General features: G+C 44.3%; 1 protein-coding gene across 3 annotated transcripts; it reads left to right on the forward strand.

Moving 5' to 3' along the window:
* Nucleotides 1-666: 666 nt before the first annotated feature.
* marf1 (meiosis regulator and mRNA stability factor 1) lies at nucleotides 667-18,432 on the forward strand. 3 transcript variants are annotated; one of them, XM_085794613.1, is made up of 27 exons: nucleotides 667-798; nucleotides 1,371-1,581; nucleotides 2,999-3,904; nucleotides 4,124-4,271; nucleotides 4,883-5,097; nucleotides 5,901-6,018; nucleotides 6,114-6,286; nucleotides 6,893-7,411; nucleotides 8,351-8,505; nucleotides 8,920-9,078; nucleotides 9,776-9,962; nucleotides 10,155-10,333; nucleotides 10,470-10,550; nucleotides 10,669-10,908; nucleotides 11,043-11,162; nucleotides 11,289-11,470; nucleotides 11,603-11,823; nucleotides 11,938-12,080; nucleotides 12,208-12,341; nucleotides 13,095-13,297; nucleotides 13,553-13,780; nucleotides 14,327-14,566; nucleotides 14,701-14,955; nucleotides 15,113-15,179; nucleotides 15,284-15,388; nucleotides 15,531-15,680; nucleotides 16,161-18,432. In XM_085794613.1, exons 2-27 carry the CDS (start codon nucleotides 1,426-1,428, stop codon nucleotides 16,352-16,354), a joined length of 5,478 nt encoding a protein of 1,825 aa, XP_085650739.1. In that variant the 5' UTR covers nucleotides 667-798; nucleotides 1,371-1,425; the 3' UTR covers nucleotides 16,355-18,432. The 3 variants fall into 3 exon arrangements, with proteins under 3 accessions (XP_085650739.1, XP_085650800.1, XP_085650859.1); XM_085794674.1 differs by having other exon boundaries at nucleotides 7,277-7,411; XM_085794733.1 differs by having other exon boundaries at nucleotides 7,280-7,411.
* The last annotated feature ends 176 nt before the right edge of the window (nucleotides 18,433-18,608 follow it).

The raw sequence follows: 18,608 nt of genomic DNA on the forward strand, positions 1-18,608 counted from the left end.
TGGAAAAGAGTAGGCCTACATTATTTTTGTTTTTTGTTGTTAAGTAGTATAGAGGGACCTAGTCTGAATAAACTTTTTTTTTCTTGAGTAAATGTAAAATTAAATTTATGTGAAGTAAAGATTCTATGTGTGGTTATTTTTATCCAGTGAGTAAAGCTAATCTTAAATACAGAAGATGATGAGCTACAACAGCAAAAAGGTATCTTACTGAGTGAAGAGAATAAAAAAATACCCATTGACATCTTAACCTGAAAATGTATAGGTGCATTTAAACACAATCTAGCCTATACAATGTACGAGGTCCAATAATCATGGGTTGGTGAAGCACCGCAATACAAGTGAGTTGAGGGACCAAAGATCAATAGTGTAAACCAGTGGGTGTGGAGCCAGAGACACTCATAGTTGTAAAGTCTAATCACTACACTCAATGAATATTTTCTTCTACATTAGTAAATATACGGTAGTAAGTCAAATACATTACATTATAAACTGTAAAGTGTAGCAAATATGTAAATCGAAATTTGATTACTATCTTGAATGAATGAAATAAAAAAACACACTCATGTTTGATTACTAATTAAAAACCTATTAAAAATAAATAAATAAAGGCAATTAAAACGCACATTTCCCGATAATCACGCTTACGGTATCTTTAATTTGATATGACAATAACATTTGCGACAGCTGTGCGGGCTTTCCGGCAGGCTTCGGTTACAAAAGGTGCAGGTTTCCAGGGCGACAGACAGAGGGGAACGGTACAGTCCATAGAGGAAGATGTGAACGACGAGACCTTCTCAGGTATCTAAACAACACTTCTGGAAATGTTTCACACACAAAACAAACGGTTTTTTGTGTTGCCTAAAGACAATGAACGGCAGTATGTGGGAGAAGCTGAGTGTGCGCATAACAACCATGTAACGTGAGTGGTGACTCTTGTTAGCTCAGATGTAACGCTAGCTGTAGCTTACCGTTTGGACGATAACGTAAGTTAAATGAGCTAAATTCAGTAGCAACACAAAGCTCACAGTATAATCAAGGTAAATCTGCCACAGACGATGGTTTATAACTTACACGTAGAGAAACGACTAAACTAGCTCTTTGGTGATAGGCTTTTGATAAAAACATAGCTGCGGCGTTTGTTAGCTTCAGAACAGCCTGGACTTGCCAAGTTTGTAAACGGTATTTACACAGAGTTGTCCTCTTCGCTATTGATTTTAGTTACGACGCTGAGTTAAATTCAATGCATTTTCATCATAGTCAGACCTTTGCTGCCGTGAATGTGTCACGAAGGACTTTAAACGTGTAGTGTTTCACGGAATTTATTGACTCGATGACCTAACCCACAGTGAACTTTCGTTTCCTACTACTAGGAAAGAATGAGAGAGAAGAGAGATGAAAGTATGGTGAAAGACCTCTCCGGGTTGTATGATGGAAGGACTGGGAAAGGAGAGATCCATATGCAGCGCTAGTCCCTTCCCATGGCTCAGTCACCCCCAAACAGAGGCCTCAACCCTGCTATGGAAACTCAAAGACTGCTTCTCCACCTCTGAGACAGCCACTTCTCATCACACGGATAAAGAGGTAGGTTTTAAACTGGTGAGAGAAAATACACGAGCCCTGCATTGATTGGTCAGAAAATGTGGTGGTGGGAAAATTAAGCAAACTTCCGTTGGCACTAATTGCATCCAACCACTTTTACTGATCAGACCTGCAAAAAGGGGCTGCCGCTTCACCCGGCTGGTTCTTTGCTAAGGTGCTGGAGGCATCAAAAGTGTCCAAATTGAAGAAAGAGATCTCCGCACACTTAGATCTATGCAATCTCACTTTATTAAAAGCTAAGATTTTGGTCTCAGATGATGTTGCAGGACAATATCTCTGTATATGGCTGACCTGAAGCAGTTCTTTTAGGAGGAATTCAGGTCTAACTTACATCATCTAAGGTATGTGTTGTGGCTGCCAAGGTGCTCTTTAGTGAACTTTAGGGGAATAACTGTTTTGTTTGTTCTTTGCCTCCCTCCGTGATGTCATTTCAGCTGGATGTAGGGAGGGAATGTAATGAATATCTGAAATATTTATGCAAATCAGCATTTATACATCTGAAATGTCTTGTTTTGATTATCTGTTATGTTTTGTTATCTTTAGCAAAGGTGCAAACATTTCTTCAGCCTACATGTCTGCGTAATGTATTCATTATGAATGAGACAATACTACAATTTCTGTTTATTAATATAATGGGTTGTGATTGTTTAGAATCAAAACCATGAAGATTTGACTGTATCTCATAGGACATGATGAGATTGGAGATGTGCCGTGGTCCATACTCCATACAGCTCTTGTTCTGTAGTTTTCTCTTCATACCTATCAAGAGTACATGATAAAAAAAAAGAAGAGTTTGCATAAGAAATGTCTATTAGTGTATCTGCATCATCACATCAATGCAGTCAGGGAGTTTTCATGCAGTTGAGCAACTGTGATCAGAATTTGCAGTGCATACATAACTGCATGGCAAAGTAATAGGTGTTACTGTATAATAATATTGGTTTTAGCTTTGCACTTCTATGCCTAACTTCCTTCAAACACATCGCTCTTGAAACTTAAATAACTCGCCTGCTGCCAAAACACAGAAATGTCCATATTTTGAGGGATCTCCAATGCTGACACTGTCGTCTGTTATGTAAATTAACATCTGAACCTTAGCAATTAGCACACAGGAAGGACTAAATGACAAAAATCTGAACCCTGAGAATTTCAATACAGGTGCTTTCACTCTGGTCACATGTGTAGGTAATGACATGTTCAGACAGTTAGTAGTGATGAGACAGATTAGTTGTGAGTTAAAGAGCATTAGAGTTTGGGCCTTCCCTCTGCAGGACTACACTACCGGTGGCCAGGGCAGTTGTATCCTGCTGTGTATAAACCTGTATACATATTGATATTTTATTTGACATAGACACATGCTAATTTGAGATGTTATGTCTTGTCCTTTTTTATTTTCTAGACCAGTTGCATGGAGAGCAGAAAGCCTGTGCTGGAACTGAAAGATGTCCCTCCTCCTCCACCACACCACCCTTCCTCCTCCCAATCATCCCAGCCCTTCTCTCTTGCCCCTCTCCCTTTGCCTCATTCCTGCTTGCCCCCTCCGCCTCAGCTTACACAAGGCTCCCACCAACAACAGCCCCCGCAGCAGCAACATGAGGGGACTAGCCCCAAAGTAAGCATTTGCACTCACTGTGACTATTGCAACAGAGATGGCTATGGGTTATTGGGTGGTGGAGGTGTCGTTGGTGGTAGCAGCAGCAGCAGTAGTAGCAGCATTGCCGGCGTTGTGTCACTCTATATCGCCCCAGGCTCTGTGGGAGCACCCATCAGCAGCAGTAGCAGTATTAGCAGGTCTGGGCCCTGCTCTGTTGCCTCATCCGTTCATCAATATTCAAACAAGCTGAGCTTTAGAAGCGAAGGAGAAACCTTCGATTCTTTGCTCAGTCTTGGTTATAAACCTCAGCTGCCCTCCTCTGTCGCTACCTCTCAGCCTGTCTCATCACACCCCTACCTCCCCTGCTGCTCAGGACTGCTCCACACCTGCCCGGCCGTACCTCTTCCGTGCAGCCAACCGAGCCTTTTCTCCTCCTCTGCTCCTCTGGCCTCCTCTCTCCCCTCCGTTTCCTCTCTACCCGTTTCATTGCATGGTTCTTGCCTGGCCTCCTCTGGCTACTACACCTGTGGTGTGGACTGCAGCCCGTCAGCCAGAAGATCCCAAAGAGGCACACTTGGTGACCACCCAACCCCCACCACCATCACTACTACCACCACCTCAGCACACTTCTGCTCTAAACCTATGCACCTAAATGTAGAACGCACTGTTTGTGTGAAGGGGGCACACTACTGCCGAGAGTGCTTGTTGAAGGTTGGTGGAGTTCTCTTTTATTCACTGTGGTTTTTCTTTTGAATTTGAGTGCCATGAAGATCACTTTAGGTAACTTTGATGGTATGCATAGATGACCCCAGTCATGTAAACCCAGGTGGAGTTTATGTACAGTATTTGTGTATACAGTTAAATATTATTTAAAGAAATGGGTGTTGTGTCTGTTTTCCTTGACTGATGTATGCATACGACTATTTGCAGCCATCAGATTCAGACAAGGTGTGGCCAAATATTCCTGCTCCCCAGACTGCTCCTATCCCTATCCCCATTTGCAATGGCTGTGGCACCTCCTCTGATGGCATGATGATCATGCCATCCACCAACCATGGCAAGATTGGCCAGAAGTATGGTTAGTAGGCTTAATGTTTTATATAATTTCTAATCCAAAAAACAACGCGTTCACCCTCCAAAAATATAAATGGGTGCTGGATCCTCAAACCAAAGTCCATAAAGTCTCATACATAATTTTTTATTTTTCTATTTTTCTATATGGACTCTTAATGTGAATTGGGACTTATTTTTTGTGTAAAACTGTTTTTTATCTATTTGTATATTGGTATATTGTTTGTATGTTCTTGACTTGCCTTAGGACAACGGATGTGAATTAGCATCTATGCTAACTTCGGCATATTTACATTGATGCTCTGGCTGACATGTTGATTAGTGTGCAATGTCCTAATCAAGTAAATAAATGAATAAAAAGAAAGAAAGAAAATATACAAACAGTACAGGTCCACACTCAAAATTTTTTTATGCCACAATTTTATTATGCCATAATAAAATACTTGAATTTAGAGTGCAGTCCTGTACTGTTTGTACATTTTCTATGGATTCAAAATGTTTTGGTTGAACCTCCATGGAATTTGCTCAATGAATGAAACAATTTGAAATAATTAATAATAGGCCCAATTAATAACGTAACTCATGCTGTGTTTTGAATGCTTGTTTACTGTGTGTCAGGTTCACCAGAGAGTAGTGGTCCTGAGAACATCCCCCCAGTTGGTGTCTTTTGGGACATTGAAAACTGTAGTGTTCCCAGTGGGCGCTCTGCTGGAGCTGTGGTCCAGCGTATCCGTAGCCGTTTCTTCCAGGGTCACCGTGAGGCAGAATTCATTTGTGTCTGTGACATCAGCAAGGAGAATAAAGCTGTCATCCAAGAGCTGAACAACTGCCAGGTACAAACTCTTTATGTCTGTTGGGAAATATTTTCGTGGTTACACTGATGGGATCGTCCCCTACAACTGAGGGGCCAAAACAGGAGCACATTTACCATTTAAACTTGGGGTTTAAAGGGGAACTCTGCAATATTTTTAGCTTAATTAAACAGCTTTAGGGTAATTGTGATGGTTAAATTTACTTGTTATGGGGAGAATGGAGGCTCTCTGTCTTCCATCTAGGGTCCCTCGGCCGAAAACCTTAAAATCTTGGACACCGGTTCTGAGGTGCTGATCTTGCGTCTCATGAGAAACAATTATTGAACTACGACACAAACATGCCCAGTATTCAGTGATCTCTTGTTAATGTTACCCACCTCAGTAGACATCGCTCCACAGATTACTTTCTCGCCGGCATTCATTGAAAACAAATGCATATCGCCGGGGGGGAGGGAGGGGAGGGTTAGCAATGAGTTTTTACGATATTGAAAATATGCACTCCAAGACTGTAGGGAGAGGTCCTCCGTGAAGAAAAAACAGAGAGAAGGTGACCGGACTTGCATAGTTCCCTTTTAATACCAGATTTATCTGACCTCATATTCTCATGTTTCGTATCAATTCATTTTGTACCCAAAATGGATGTTGGAGCTTTCAGAAAAATACAGTTCTCAATACTCTGCTTTGGATTTAACTTGCCAGAGGTAATTGGTTACATGTCAACCTTTAGCTCTAAAATAACATAAAATGTCAGTGTCTTTCCTGATTTTGTTGAATTTTTTTTGGGCAGGAATGAATTCTGACTAAACATAATTTTGCTTTATCAGGTTACTGTTGCACATATCAATGCCACAGCCAAGAATGCTGCAGATGACAAACTTCGCCAGAGCTTGCGACGCTTTGCTGAGACCCACACTGCCCCTGCTACTGTTGTGCTAGTATCCTGTGAGTTCAGCTCAGATTCCCATCAATGGACTGCTGTGTTGCTGCCACAATTTGGATTGCGCCATAACGAGTATTATCTTTTCCGTTATTAACAGCCGACGTGAATTTTGCAAGTGAGTTGAGTGACCTGCGTCATCGGCATGGTTTCCAGGTAGTCTTGGTGCATGGCAACCATACATCCTCAGCCCTTCTGCAGCACGCCCACCGCCACGTGTCCTTTCAGGAGATGACGGCTGATCTGCCACCACGAATGCTTGTCAAATCACAGGTATGCCTCAGAAACGTTTCCCCCTGCCTCCTTCTTAAAGCGGCGGTAGGCAGGATTTGTTTTGAAAACAAGCCTACAGCTCCCAGTATCCTTGACCAATGAAATCCATTCTAGTCTGAGTGTTCCTGATTGGTTGAGGGGCCGGCCATAGTCTGTCCTAACAAATCAGGAGGACGACTGAGTGCACTCAGAGACACTGTGATCGCCCCAACACAGACCTTTCCTTACTGATAGCTGAATGGGAAGACACAGTTTTCTTTAAACAAGTTAATATTTTGTTTTTAAAACAAATCCTGCGTACCCCAGCTTTAAGATAGTTTTTGTCTATATCCTGTATTTAATAAGGTAAGTTCATGCTGGCAAAAGTAATCGAGCAAAATCTCATTTTAGGGTGGGCCAAGAGGACAGAAAGTGAGGCAGTTGGAATGTGAATGTGATTATCTACTGATCTGTCTTGTAGGGGTCATTACCATTTCCCCCACTCTATAGCACTCTCAGCCATTCTCCTGATTGTTTCTACTGAAAGAAAGACTGCTGCTTTCATTCTTTTATAAAAGTGTAAATACAAACCAGACAGGCACGCTGTCTCTTCCTCCCCTCCCTCAGCCCAGTTTCAACCTCCTCTATGTGCACAACCTCCCTGTCAACTGTGACAAGAGCCTGCGGAACTCGGTGAAGCTCAGGCTGCGCCGCCTGTCTGACAACTGCGGCGGCAAGGTGCTGGGCATCGCCCAGGGCACTGCAGTCCTGCGGTTCGGCAGCCCCGAGGCGGCTGCACGCGCCCGCAAGCGAATGGAAAATGAGGATGTGTACGGCCGCCGAATCAGCCTCTCCTTCTCCCCGCGGCCCAGAGACGACGCAAGTCTTGAGTCTGAGTTTCACCCTCAGCCCCATCACTTGCCTCAGGCTCTGCCCCAACCCTTTCAAACCCAGGAGTCAGTGTTCGCCCCTCCCCCATCCATATCCTCCTTCTCTTTTCTGCCCCTGGAGAAGCCCAGGTCGCCCAGGAGGCCACGGCGAGCAACACGCCCATGCCACACCCCTGGCCCAGTGCCTGAAAGGCCCTACAGCCCCAGGAGGGGGTGCAGTGGGCCTCCCGGTGGTGCTCCAGCCAAGCCCCGTCAGGTCAGCACTCGCATCAGTGCCCGCTTCGCCTTAACCTCCGTTACCCTCTGTCCGTGTCTGGGCTGTAGATGGCAGTAGCTTCTCCTCCCTCCCCCAGTGTCCCTGTAATTGCTGCTTTGACACTAACGGCTTGTAGCTGCTTGCTTCGTTTGTCTGCCTCTGCTAGCATGTAGCATGTATGTTGTCGCCAGTGCTTCATGTGCCCCTTGTTGTCTTGCATGAGATCTGCATGAAAAACATTTGTTTTGTCCAGTATATCAGTGATGGTATACCACTATGTCATGCGAGTAGCCGGTTTCTGTGTTCTGTCCATGCCAATAATTATTTGTGCGTGATCTTGGTTCCTAGATCCCACACAAGTGAAAATTCAATTTGACATTTGTCCAATAACATTTGACGCTGAAATTGTTGGAAAACATTGAAACCACTAAGAATATTAAATTAACTTAGACATTTTTGTACAGATTGAAGGTCATATGACAAATGACACAATTGATGCACAAACAGATGCAGTCAAATTTCTGTCATGGCTTTGGTTCGTGGTGCAGTGACATGGTCGTGTCCTAGCTGCCTGAATTACCATACTTGTCACCTACAGCATGATGAGTAGCCATCACAAATCTCTCTGATGCATTATGTGCCTTCTGTTGGCTGTCTCAGCTTGGCTTTGAGCGTATCAGCGTTCTTGCCATTGTACCTAGAAAACAGCAAATTGTGTTAACGGTACATTTGACTAACACACAAGTCAATGCGTTCTTCGTAACTAACATGATCAAACAATCAGCCGCTCTGCTTCTATTGTGTTTTCTAGGTGGCTTGTTGATTTTAAATGAGCACCCACAGCAAAGCAACCTCCCGCTCATGCATTCACGCACATAAGCACATCATCACGATCTAGCCGATCAATGCAGATCAATATCTCCCATCTGTCTGATCCAGGAGCTGGGTAGTTTGGAAGCCAAGTCCAGAATGGGCTTCCACCAACTGGACAGAGGGCGTGCTGCTTCCTCATCGCCCCACAGTAATGGTGAAACCAGTGCCCTGGATCAGTTGTCCAAACCAGGCCTCATGGGAGAATCCATATACAGACGCAGGTACACACGGGGGGGACAGGCCTTTCTTGCACTTTCTGTAGGCTACATCCACACTTTTGGTTTGTGATTTGTAGTTAATACTAGATGGAGATTGATCATTTCAAAGAAACAGATTGTCACAGAAAAAGAAGTTGTAGGTGCACAACGCAATATTCAGTTGCACAGCAGTTGCTCGCAAAGACAAGGTCACTGAAGCTCAGAAAATCAGGTTTGAAGTTTGGGAGTTGTGTAGATACGCAAAACGTAAAAGTAACGTGAGAAAACGAAAACATAGCAGTGTGGATGTAGTTAAAAACACATTTGCTGGTCACTAGAGAAATAAAGTGTGGAGCCAATTATCAAAGGACAAAGCCTTTAGAGGCAATGCACTTATCTGTCCTTTTTTTTCTTTTTTCCTCCCATGTTTCCATGTAGGAGGGAAGGTTCCAATCCTCGCAGCTTGACTGAATCCCCCGTAGAACAAGCCGACAGGACCGGGGAGTTCCAGATCAGCACACCCTCGGCCTTCAGCAAGCTGAACCTGCACAGGAGCTTCAGTCCTCTTGTCCTCTCCCAGGGCTCCTGGTCCTCCAGGTGTGTCAACTGTTTAATTCACTCATGTTTGAAGTTTTAAAGGGATAGTTCAACATTTTGGCAAATTGGCCCATTGCCATAATCCCTATAGTTTTAGCAGTAGGTTCGTTACATGTAATTGTCGGCGCAAGTTTTTTTTAGAACGGCAGAACAGAGCCACGAGCTGCTCAGAGCTATGCTATGGAGGCCAATGGGATTTCTTGGTTCCCCTCATCAAACTCATCAAATACATGCAGTGTTGTTCTTGAGGCAAATGCAGAGACTGCTTGCCGGAAAACCGCCCCCCGACGGGAACGCGCATCAGTGGTTTTGCATGAATTTACCTCAAAAACGACTCCATCTCGTAATGTTACGTTATTATCTCATACTGTGGTGAATGTGCAGGTCACAACTTGTCCACCAGAGCGTTTTGGAGTTGTTGGATTGTGTATTTGATGAGTTTGATGAGGGATACCAAAAAATCCCATGAGCCTCCGTAGCATAGCTCTGAGCAGCTAGCCGTTCTGCTCCGCCATTCTAAAAATAGCTTGCACTGACAATTAAAAGTAACAAACCTACTCCTAAAACTATAGGGATTATGGCAATGGGCCAATTTGCCAAAATGTTGAACTATCCCTTTAAGCATACACAGGCGCATAATGTTCGATGTACAGACTGCCATGATATTACATGTAATATTCTCTTTCTCCAACAAAAGGAGCGTGTCCCCCTGCCTGTCCAGCCGCTCCTCACCTATTCTTACAGCCCCTCGCAGCCCATGTCCTGAAGGTCCGCCTGAGCCATTTAGCGAGGGGGCTGAGGTTCAGGTGGGCAACCTGGACTACAGAATGTCACGCAAGGATCTGCAACAAACACTACGTGACACCTTCTCTCGATACGGGCGGGTAAGCCTCATTCCAGTAAAGTTAATTTACAGATAGGGATGGATGATTAAAATATGCTTGTTGTATCATCTTGTCTGACAAAATGCTCTTAGGATGAAATAATTCCTTTTTGTAATGACAGTGTTTGCAGATATTCCTCTTTGAAATCAAATTAATTGTTGTCTACATGCTGGTATGACTTGTTTTGTCTAGGTGAAAGCTGTGGAGCTCAGCCCCCATACTGACTATCAGTTGAAGGCCACGGTTCAGATGTTGTCCCTGCAGCAGGCCATCAGCGCTGTCAGCGGCCTGCACCGCTACAAGATTGGGAGCAAGCGCATTCAGGTGTCTTTGCTCACCGGTAGTGGAAGCAAATCTCTTGCCTTGCTCAGGTAGAGTGTGTATGGAGTTACATTAGAGGCTTTTTTTTCTCAAAACTGTGGTCACAGCTTCCTTTGATTTTTTTGACATGAAGAGTTTGAGATTTTCAGATCCCTTAATTAAAATTTTACCTTTGTCATTATACAGCACAGAGATCATCACCATTCTTCAGGATGCACCTGCCAATTGTCTTCCCCTGTTCAAGTTCACTGAGATCTATGAAAAAAAGTAAATATCTGATTTTAAACTTCAAACCTTCAAACTTGAACAACTTAAAAAAAAAAACACACACACATTTTCAACTATGCATTACAAAGTAGATGATGCTGTTTTGTTCCATCTCCAGGTATTGCCGAAAGCTGGCGGTCGGGGATCTGTACAGACTACCAGAGGTGGTGGCGGTGCGGGAGCAGGGGGGCTCGAGGCTCGTGTGCCTTCTGCCCAGCAGCCAAATCCGCCAGAGTCCGCTGGGATCTTCCCAGTCGCAGGAAGGCTCCTCCTCTGCCAGTGGCAGTCCTGTGGTGTTTGAGGAGTTGGAGTACCATGAGCCTGTTTGCAGACAACACTACGCACAGCAGGACTTCAGGTACTCAACTTACAGTATTTAATAGGATACCTATGGTGGGGTCAGTGTTGGGCACCATTATCTAAACTGTACTGCTTAAAATGATTCTCACTTGTTTCCTTCACTGATAGTGTCTTGTCCATCTCTTTCTATAGTGAGGCCGACTTTGACCCCGACTCCTATAAAATCCCATTTGTTGTGATGTCTCTGAGCACCTTAACCTCTGAGGTCCACAGTCTGTTGCAGTCACATGAGGGAACCCTTCCACTACTTAGGTGACAACCAGCTCTTAAGTTCATGTATATGTTTTTTATATTGAACAGACCATGATGACTAAGGCCATACATTGTGAATAATAATAATAATAATAATAAAAACAGTAATATATGTTTTCCCTTTAGCTTTCCAGACTGCTATGCAGCTAAATTCAGCCCACTGCACCTGGGCAACGAGACACTGGAGGGTGGCGTTCCCCTGGAGCACCTCATCACCTGCGTCCCCAGCATCACAATAGTCACAGCTCAGAATGGCTTTAAGATCATCAAGTGGATCCACAACAAACCACCAGCGCCAAACCAAACCGGTAGGCACATCTGCAAACTTCACCATTTAGTTTGAGGCTGTTTGGGGACTCTTTTGCTGAGTAGAACAGTCTATCTATAATTATCATATTTCACACATTTGAGAGAAATAAAAGTATTTATTTATCATACAGAGCCGTGGATTCAGCGCTGCAAAAGTCCAGTGGGCAACCCTCAGCTCATTCAGTTCAGCCGGGAGATTATTGACCTGCTGAAGAGTCAGCCCTCCTGCACCATGCCCATCAGCAAGTTCATACCTTCATACCACCATCACTTTGCCAAGCAGTGCCGCGTCTCTGACTACGGCTACTCCAAGCTGTTGGAGCTGCTGGAGGCTGTGCCGCATGTTCTCCAGGTAGTGAGAAAGATCACATCTGATCTATAATTGCATCCATATTTTAAACTCTTCCAAAGATCCCAATTGTACTGTTATTTTTCCTAATGTGTTTTTAAATATCTTAACCTGCAGATCTTGGGCATGGGCACCAAGCGTTTCCTGACCCTGACCCATCGTGCTCAAGTAAAGCGCTTCACTCAAGACCTGCTCAAGCTGCTCAAATTCCAAGCCAGCAAACAAGTGGCAATCAAGGACTTCATGCAGGCGTACCACTGGTCAGTCAGCACAGCTCCAAGCTGCAGTCAATGCTTTCACGTTGTTTTTGTGTTTTGTAGAGGTCTTAAAAATATGGATCATCAGGGTCACGGTTGTGCATTATATATTCTTTACCCTGCATTTCAGGTGCTTCTCCAGAGACTGGAGGGTTATTGATTATGGCATATGTGACCTGATGGACCTGTTGTCTGAGATCCCTGAAACAACCATCACCATAACAGACAACGGCACAGACACGGTCATCTCTGTTCCCAAGAGAGGTAATTTAAACCAGACACTTCAAGAGACATTGTGTAACTTCTCCTGTTATCTATTCACAAAAATAGATTATTTGGTTCAAAAGTCTGTTTTTCATTAATCAGTAATCCCCCCCATCAACAAACTGAAGTGTTCCTTTCAGCTCTGAATTTGCCGTTCATATCATTCATATCTACATGGAGCGGGTAAGCTCGGTGCTGGCTGCCATGTCGTGTCGCCATGTTTTTACATTCAGTGGCAGCGTGACGGTAGGAAACCACGGAAACTCAGCGGAGACACCTGAGCCGATGCTGCATTCACCTGCAGTTGGGCAGACGGCCGTCGGTAACAAACCAGATGTCATTTTAGTCACAGAAGTCCAGAGAAAGCCGGTAAAACGTGGGTCAGGTAAACAATACCACATCGCCATGACAACATATTGTCACGTGTATTGTTTTGCCTCGTGCTGACGGACCACTTGTTTACATAGAGGCTTGTTTATGCCGTTACCTGCAGCGGCTGTCGTCCGTCTGCCGTCTGCCCAATTTCACGTGAATGCAGCATGAAAAATACTTGAGTTGCTTGCGATATACAACCGCACCGCTAGATGGGGGAATTCCTACACAATGCACCTTTAGTGAAAAATCAAGGAGGATGTGACTTTGAAATATTGTACAATTGCTAAACATTTGTATTGTGAAATATGTTGTGAAGCTGATTTAAAACATCAGCAGCTTGAGAAAATCTAAACAAATGATTCTGGTGTTTGTCGTCAGAACGTACTGTGGATGAAATGGAGCGCACCAAGCAGTTTGCAAAGGAGGTGGTGGACCTTCTCCGTCACCAGCCTCACTGTCGAATGCCCTTCAGCAAGTTCATCCCCACCTATCACCATCACTTTGGCCGTCAGTGCAAGCTCAGCTACTATGGCTTCACCAAGCTGATGGAGCTCTTCGAGGCAATCCCCGATGTACTGATGGTAAGACATCTGTAATTTGAATTCAATATAAGGCCTCATGTTTGGGCTTTCTAAGTGAATCTTGTGTGTAGCCCTACTAGAGGATATGGAAATTCTCACTGAGCCAGATCCTGCTGCATTGAAGTTTTTGTCCTTTGCCACACAAATTTTCTCCAATTAAACATGTGGTGTTCTGTTCAAAGAACTTATAAACCCCATGTTAATGCCATCATTCCTGGAACCAATGTAACATCTGTTGTCCTCGCCCTGTGTCAGGTGTTGGAGTGTGGCGAGGAGAAAGTGTTGACTCTGACGGAGGTGGAGAGAATCAAAGCCTTAGCAGCTCAGCTGGTCAAGCTGCTGCGCGCTCAGAAGAACTCCAGCCTTCCTGTCAGCCAGCTGCTCACAGAGTACAGCAAGACCTTCGGTTACGGCCTCCGCCTGCAGGACTACGATGCCAGCTCCCTGCCAGCTCTGCTCACAAAACTCTGCCACGTTGTCAAGGTAAACCTCAAGGGATTTGTTTTTCTTGGGTCTTTTTGTTGTGTTTGGTTTATTTGTTTGTTTTTTATTAATTTAATGGTTAAAACAATAGCAGTCCTGGCATTTTGGAATTAAGTAAATAAGTTTGTTTGTTAATCTCACAAAATGTCAATATTAAAGATATCTACTATTCATACACATGAATGGCAAAAATTTGTCCTGTCATTTGTCCTAGGAAGAATGTAGTTGTCAATATCTGAAATGTTCTTTTTGACTAGGCAAAACTGAATTACAGATATCTTGAATAAAAAATCCAACTATTCAAAATGTAATACGTCTAGTCAGAAAGACGTTGTTGATATCTACACTGTAGATAAGTTTGATTATCCGCAATTAACACTGTAGTACAGTGTTAATTGCGGATAATCAAACTTAGCTTTTAAATGTTAAATCCACTTGCCATAGCGTTGTGGCTATCGCACATCGCGATGTAAAACGATATATCGTGCAGCCTGAATACAGTCATTAAATGCCAATAAACCAACTGGTGCTTTTCCTGTTTTCTAGGTGGTGGACGGCTCAGAGGGACGAGAGGTGCAGCTGATCAACAGGAAGTCTCTGCGCTCTCTCACGTCCCAACTGCTGGCTCTGCTCATGTCCCAGGAAGAGGAGCAGGTCACAACGGGTCTGAGGGTGGAAGAGCTGAGTCAGCTTTACCTGGCCGTCCATGGAGCCACACTCAACCCTTGCGAATACGGATTTCTCTCCCTCAGCGAGTTACTCAAGAGTCTGCCCTATCTAGTGGAGGCGAGTACAACAAGTTTTATTTCAACTTCCTTGTAATGCCTTTAAAGAAGCTTGAAGCTCAGGATTTTAATACCAATCTGTGCCGTTGCCTCCACAGCACAACTGACAAGTGTTTGTGTCTTTTATCTCTGTAGCTGTATCATGAGGAGATTGATGATGAAGACCGTCAAATGGGCTGCACAGCCGCCGACCATGGAGAGGAGTGGGTGAGGTTGACCAGGCTGTACCAGTTCGCCCGTAACATCCGTGCCCTGCTGCACACCTACCACTACAACCAGATCTTCCTGACCGAGTTCCAGGGAGCGTACAGCAAATTCACAGGCTGCAGCCTTGACCCACATTCCTACGGATACGCCAACACCGACGAGCTGCTCAGCGCCATCCCACAGGTGGGAATAATCTCAGTAGATGATTTTATCATGGCACCTCTTGTACTGAACATGATGTCAGTGCCTGTCTGTGATAGTAGTGCTGCTTCAGTCTTTTCAAGGCCTTTATATGGCTCTTATACAAGTCTTGTAGCATCTCTACATTTTGTGTCATCAGGTCGTCTGGATCAAAGGACATGGTCACAAGAGGATTATCGTTTTGAAGAACGATATGAAAGATAAAGGTAAATTTAATTTTCTCATATTGTAAACCGTTAATGCAAGTCAGGAAGTGATTTCATGAGATTGCATTGGACATCTGTGTGTGTGTGTGTGTTTGTGTGTGTAGCAAGGACAAGCTCTTCGGTCCCCAACAGTCCACAGCCAGAAGAGAATCCAGAAAGCCAGAGAGACAGCCCCATTGGCAACACAACATCTGGAGCCCAGAGTCCAGGTAATGCAAGTGTTTGTTTTGTTTTTTGTCCTTCATATAGCTGCACAAAGCTTAGTTCTGTGCACATGAGAAATGAAGGGAACTGGTAACGCTTAAGTTTAGATGTCTGTGAAGTAAAGTCCACGTCTCTGTGTGGCTGCAGAGTCGGAGCTGTTATGCCTGACGTCTCCAGTGGACCTGCTGTGTGGACCTGTACCGTCCTGTTTACCATCGCCCCAGCTCCACCCTGACCCCGTTCTCCTGCAGCAGGCTGACCTCATTCACTTTGAGGAGAAAACACCTCCACCAACAGGTTGGCTTCAATGCTCCATGTTTCTTGAGTGTCACTTCAATAGTTATGGCAGAATCCAGGCAGATTATTTATTTATTTTTCATCTGTATAGCAATCGGCCAATTAAAGCGTTGACTGCAGGCTTGTTGTTTTTACTCAAAGAATCAGACTCTAAACATTACGGAAGTTGAAGTGGCAACAAGATTTGAACTATCTACCGTATATATTTTTATATAAGTTTACAGCAGTCTCCCAAACTGGTGTGTCCCTCAGTCAGTCTGTGTATTTTGATGATGTTCCAGATGCTGATTTAGAATCATTATCGTTTTGTAAGACTCTGTGTGCCTTGGCATAGCTATGTGTTGAGTGATTTCTGTTTTTCAAAAAAAAAATCACACTACAAGTGAGAACCAAAAAACATTTTAATGAGCACATAACACATTTATTTGCACCTTCCCCTCTTCCATGAAGCACGAGCTCAGTCTGTTCTTGTGATTTCAGAGGGCGACGAACTTGAGGTGGCAGCTGCCGCAGTCACCGACGCCACGTCTGATCCACCTGAGCAGACGACGGACAACAACGCGCCGCCGGCCCCCGACACCAAGACTCCCTTGTCCGTGGACAGTCCCAGCAGAAGAGCTACACGCAGCAGATTCAAGCTGGCTGCCAACTTCTCCTTCACTGCAGGCCTCTGATCCCCTCACATATCCCCCCTCAGTCTCATCCACACAAAGCAATACCAGTCCACACACAGTGTAACTCTGAATGCAAGAGTTGACCGGCTACACTAAACTCACTACACAGGAATAAACCGCAGAGAGGAGCAGTGATGATCGTCCCCTCCACATCTAGACAGGCTGTTGCATTCTTCTACTTTCTTCTTTACTTATTTCACCCGGCGTGTTCTTCCAGTGATGCTCATCAAGCTGTGATTTATTTCCTCTTGCAGATTTTCTGCAATTCTTTAATTTCCCAAACTCGTCCATCACAAGTGTTTGATTTCATCCCCCAGTGAAGTTATTTTATATCCCACAAATGTGCATCTTGACTTTAGAACCATGTTGTATTGAAGGGCACGCTAACTTGCAGATAATGAATGACACCGAGTTAGTTGTCACTGTTTAGAGTATTAATTAACAATGAGAGACTAATGAATTCCAAAAAAAAATTTGCCCACACCCTCAGTTTAAAAGACAAGTAACTGAAGACGTGTAGAGATGTTTTGTTCCATATTGAGAAACCTTCATAATAAGCATCCTTGCTGTGTTCCCCAAATAACAGAAAGTTTCATTTGTGCCATTCAATCTTTTTTTCTTCTCTTTTTTTTCTACTTATTTCACATTTTTGGAGATTTTACTTTGTAGGTAACCAGACATGTCAAGCTATCTGGCTGCTAAGCCCCTGACCGATCCATTCTTTTGGTCTTCTCTGTAGATTTCTAAAGAGGTAGCTTCTCTTTGAGGTACGTTCTCATGCTTTGTCTCTGTAAAGTAGCCTAAGGACAGTATTTTCAGTTCCTTTTATATTATGCAGAGTATTTAGTCGTCTGTGGAGGAGTTTGGCCTAAATATGTGGTGTACATGGTGGCAAACTCAATGATGTAACTGGAGAGAAACCACACTGTTAACTGTTCAGCCAGTGTCTTCTTTAACGGACGCCAACAGCCTCCTGAACGGTTAAAGTTTGGATTAATTTAGATGTTGCAACAAGCACTGCTCTCAGGAATTTTTATTCTTGTAGTATTTTTGACTTAATTTATAACAAAGACTTTGGCTCGTCTCTCTGTGGCCACATAATGACGGCCTGAGAGAGAAAAGGTGGCTCTTCTAAACTCCAGCCAGGTGTGTGCTCAGGCAGCAGGAACTGACATGTAAATGGATTGTTAGTCTTGAGCCAGCAGCCACTGCCGTTTGTGTTGTCTTAGCTATATATTTTGTCTGTGTGTGGTTTACACTGGAGTCGGTGGTGTGAAATGTGAATGGTGTGCATAAATGAGTTTATGCATGGTGTAAGCCCAGGACGAGCAGACAGGAACACATGATCGTAAAACATTCTTTAAGATCACTCTTTTATTTCCACCATGTTTTAAGGATCTTAAGAGTCGGCGTCGCCCTGCAGCGGCCGCAGAAACACTCAAGGTTTTTTGAGTCAACCTTGTTGCTGGCGGGCCGCTGCGTCAGCGGCGGCGTCCTCACCGTCTGAGTTGATGCGTTTGGAGGGGAGCGGCGAGCGTTCCTGAGTTTTTGATTTTTAACGACGAGGTGACTGGTTGTGAGTTTTAGGGAGGAGAGGCGGGCCGGGGGGGCGATGGGCTGCGGGGTGCGGAGGCTCAGAGCCGCCTCCTGAACAGACTGACGGACACACAGAGGACCCTCTGCGGCTCTCTGGAAAATGCCGGGCTTTTACAATGGCTTGTATTTGCCACGGTGCCAAAAGAATCGCCATCGTTATCTCCCCGTCTCTCTCATCCCACGTAGAGGAGTTTTTACTTACTTGGTGTGTGTTGGTTTTCTCCATTTGCCCCCCCCCCCCGTCTCAAGTGTTTACAAGGCTGCTGGCTGCTGAGCTGCCACCAACTAATGTCACTGTCACTGTCTGAAGTTTAGCACAACCTAACGTGTGCCGCTGTCCAAGGAATGGGCAAGAGCCCATTTTAATCAGTTTCTGTGCAGTTTTGGTGTTAGCAGTGTTATACCATGAGTTTTCTTTGTCAGACTTGATTTTCGACTCGGAGCCTCTTTGGTGCTGAGACGTTTCCACCTGCCAACTCGTCTCTTCTACAATGTTTCACCGACTGTCTGGAAACTTCTTTGAAGGAATGAGCAGTTCAAAGTAATGATTTAGAATCACTGAAAAAAAGCTCACAGGAAATGCCTAGATTTAAAATTTGGATGCATGACTTTTTGTGTATGTGGGCAAACAGAACTCCTCAGAGTACCCCAGTGACAA

This window comes from Trachurus japonicus, chromosome 1 (assembly GCF_045865225.1).
Source record: "Trachurus japonicus isolate A0001 chromosome 1, Traja_1.0".
In the NCBI taxonomy this organism is placed as follows: Eukaryota; Metazoa; Chordata; class Actinopteri; order Carangiformes; family Carangidae; genus Trachurus; species Trachurus japonicus.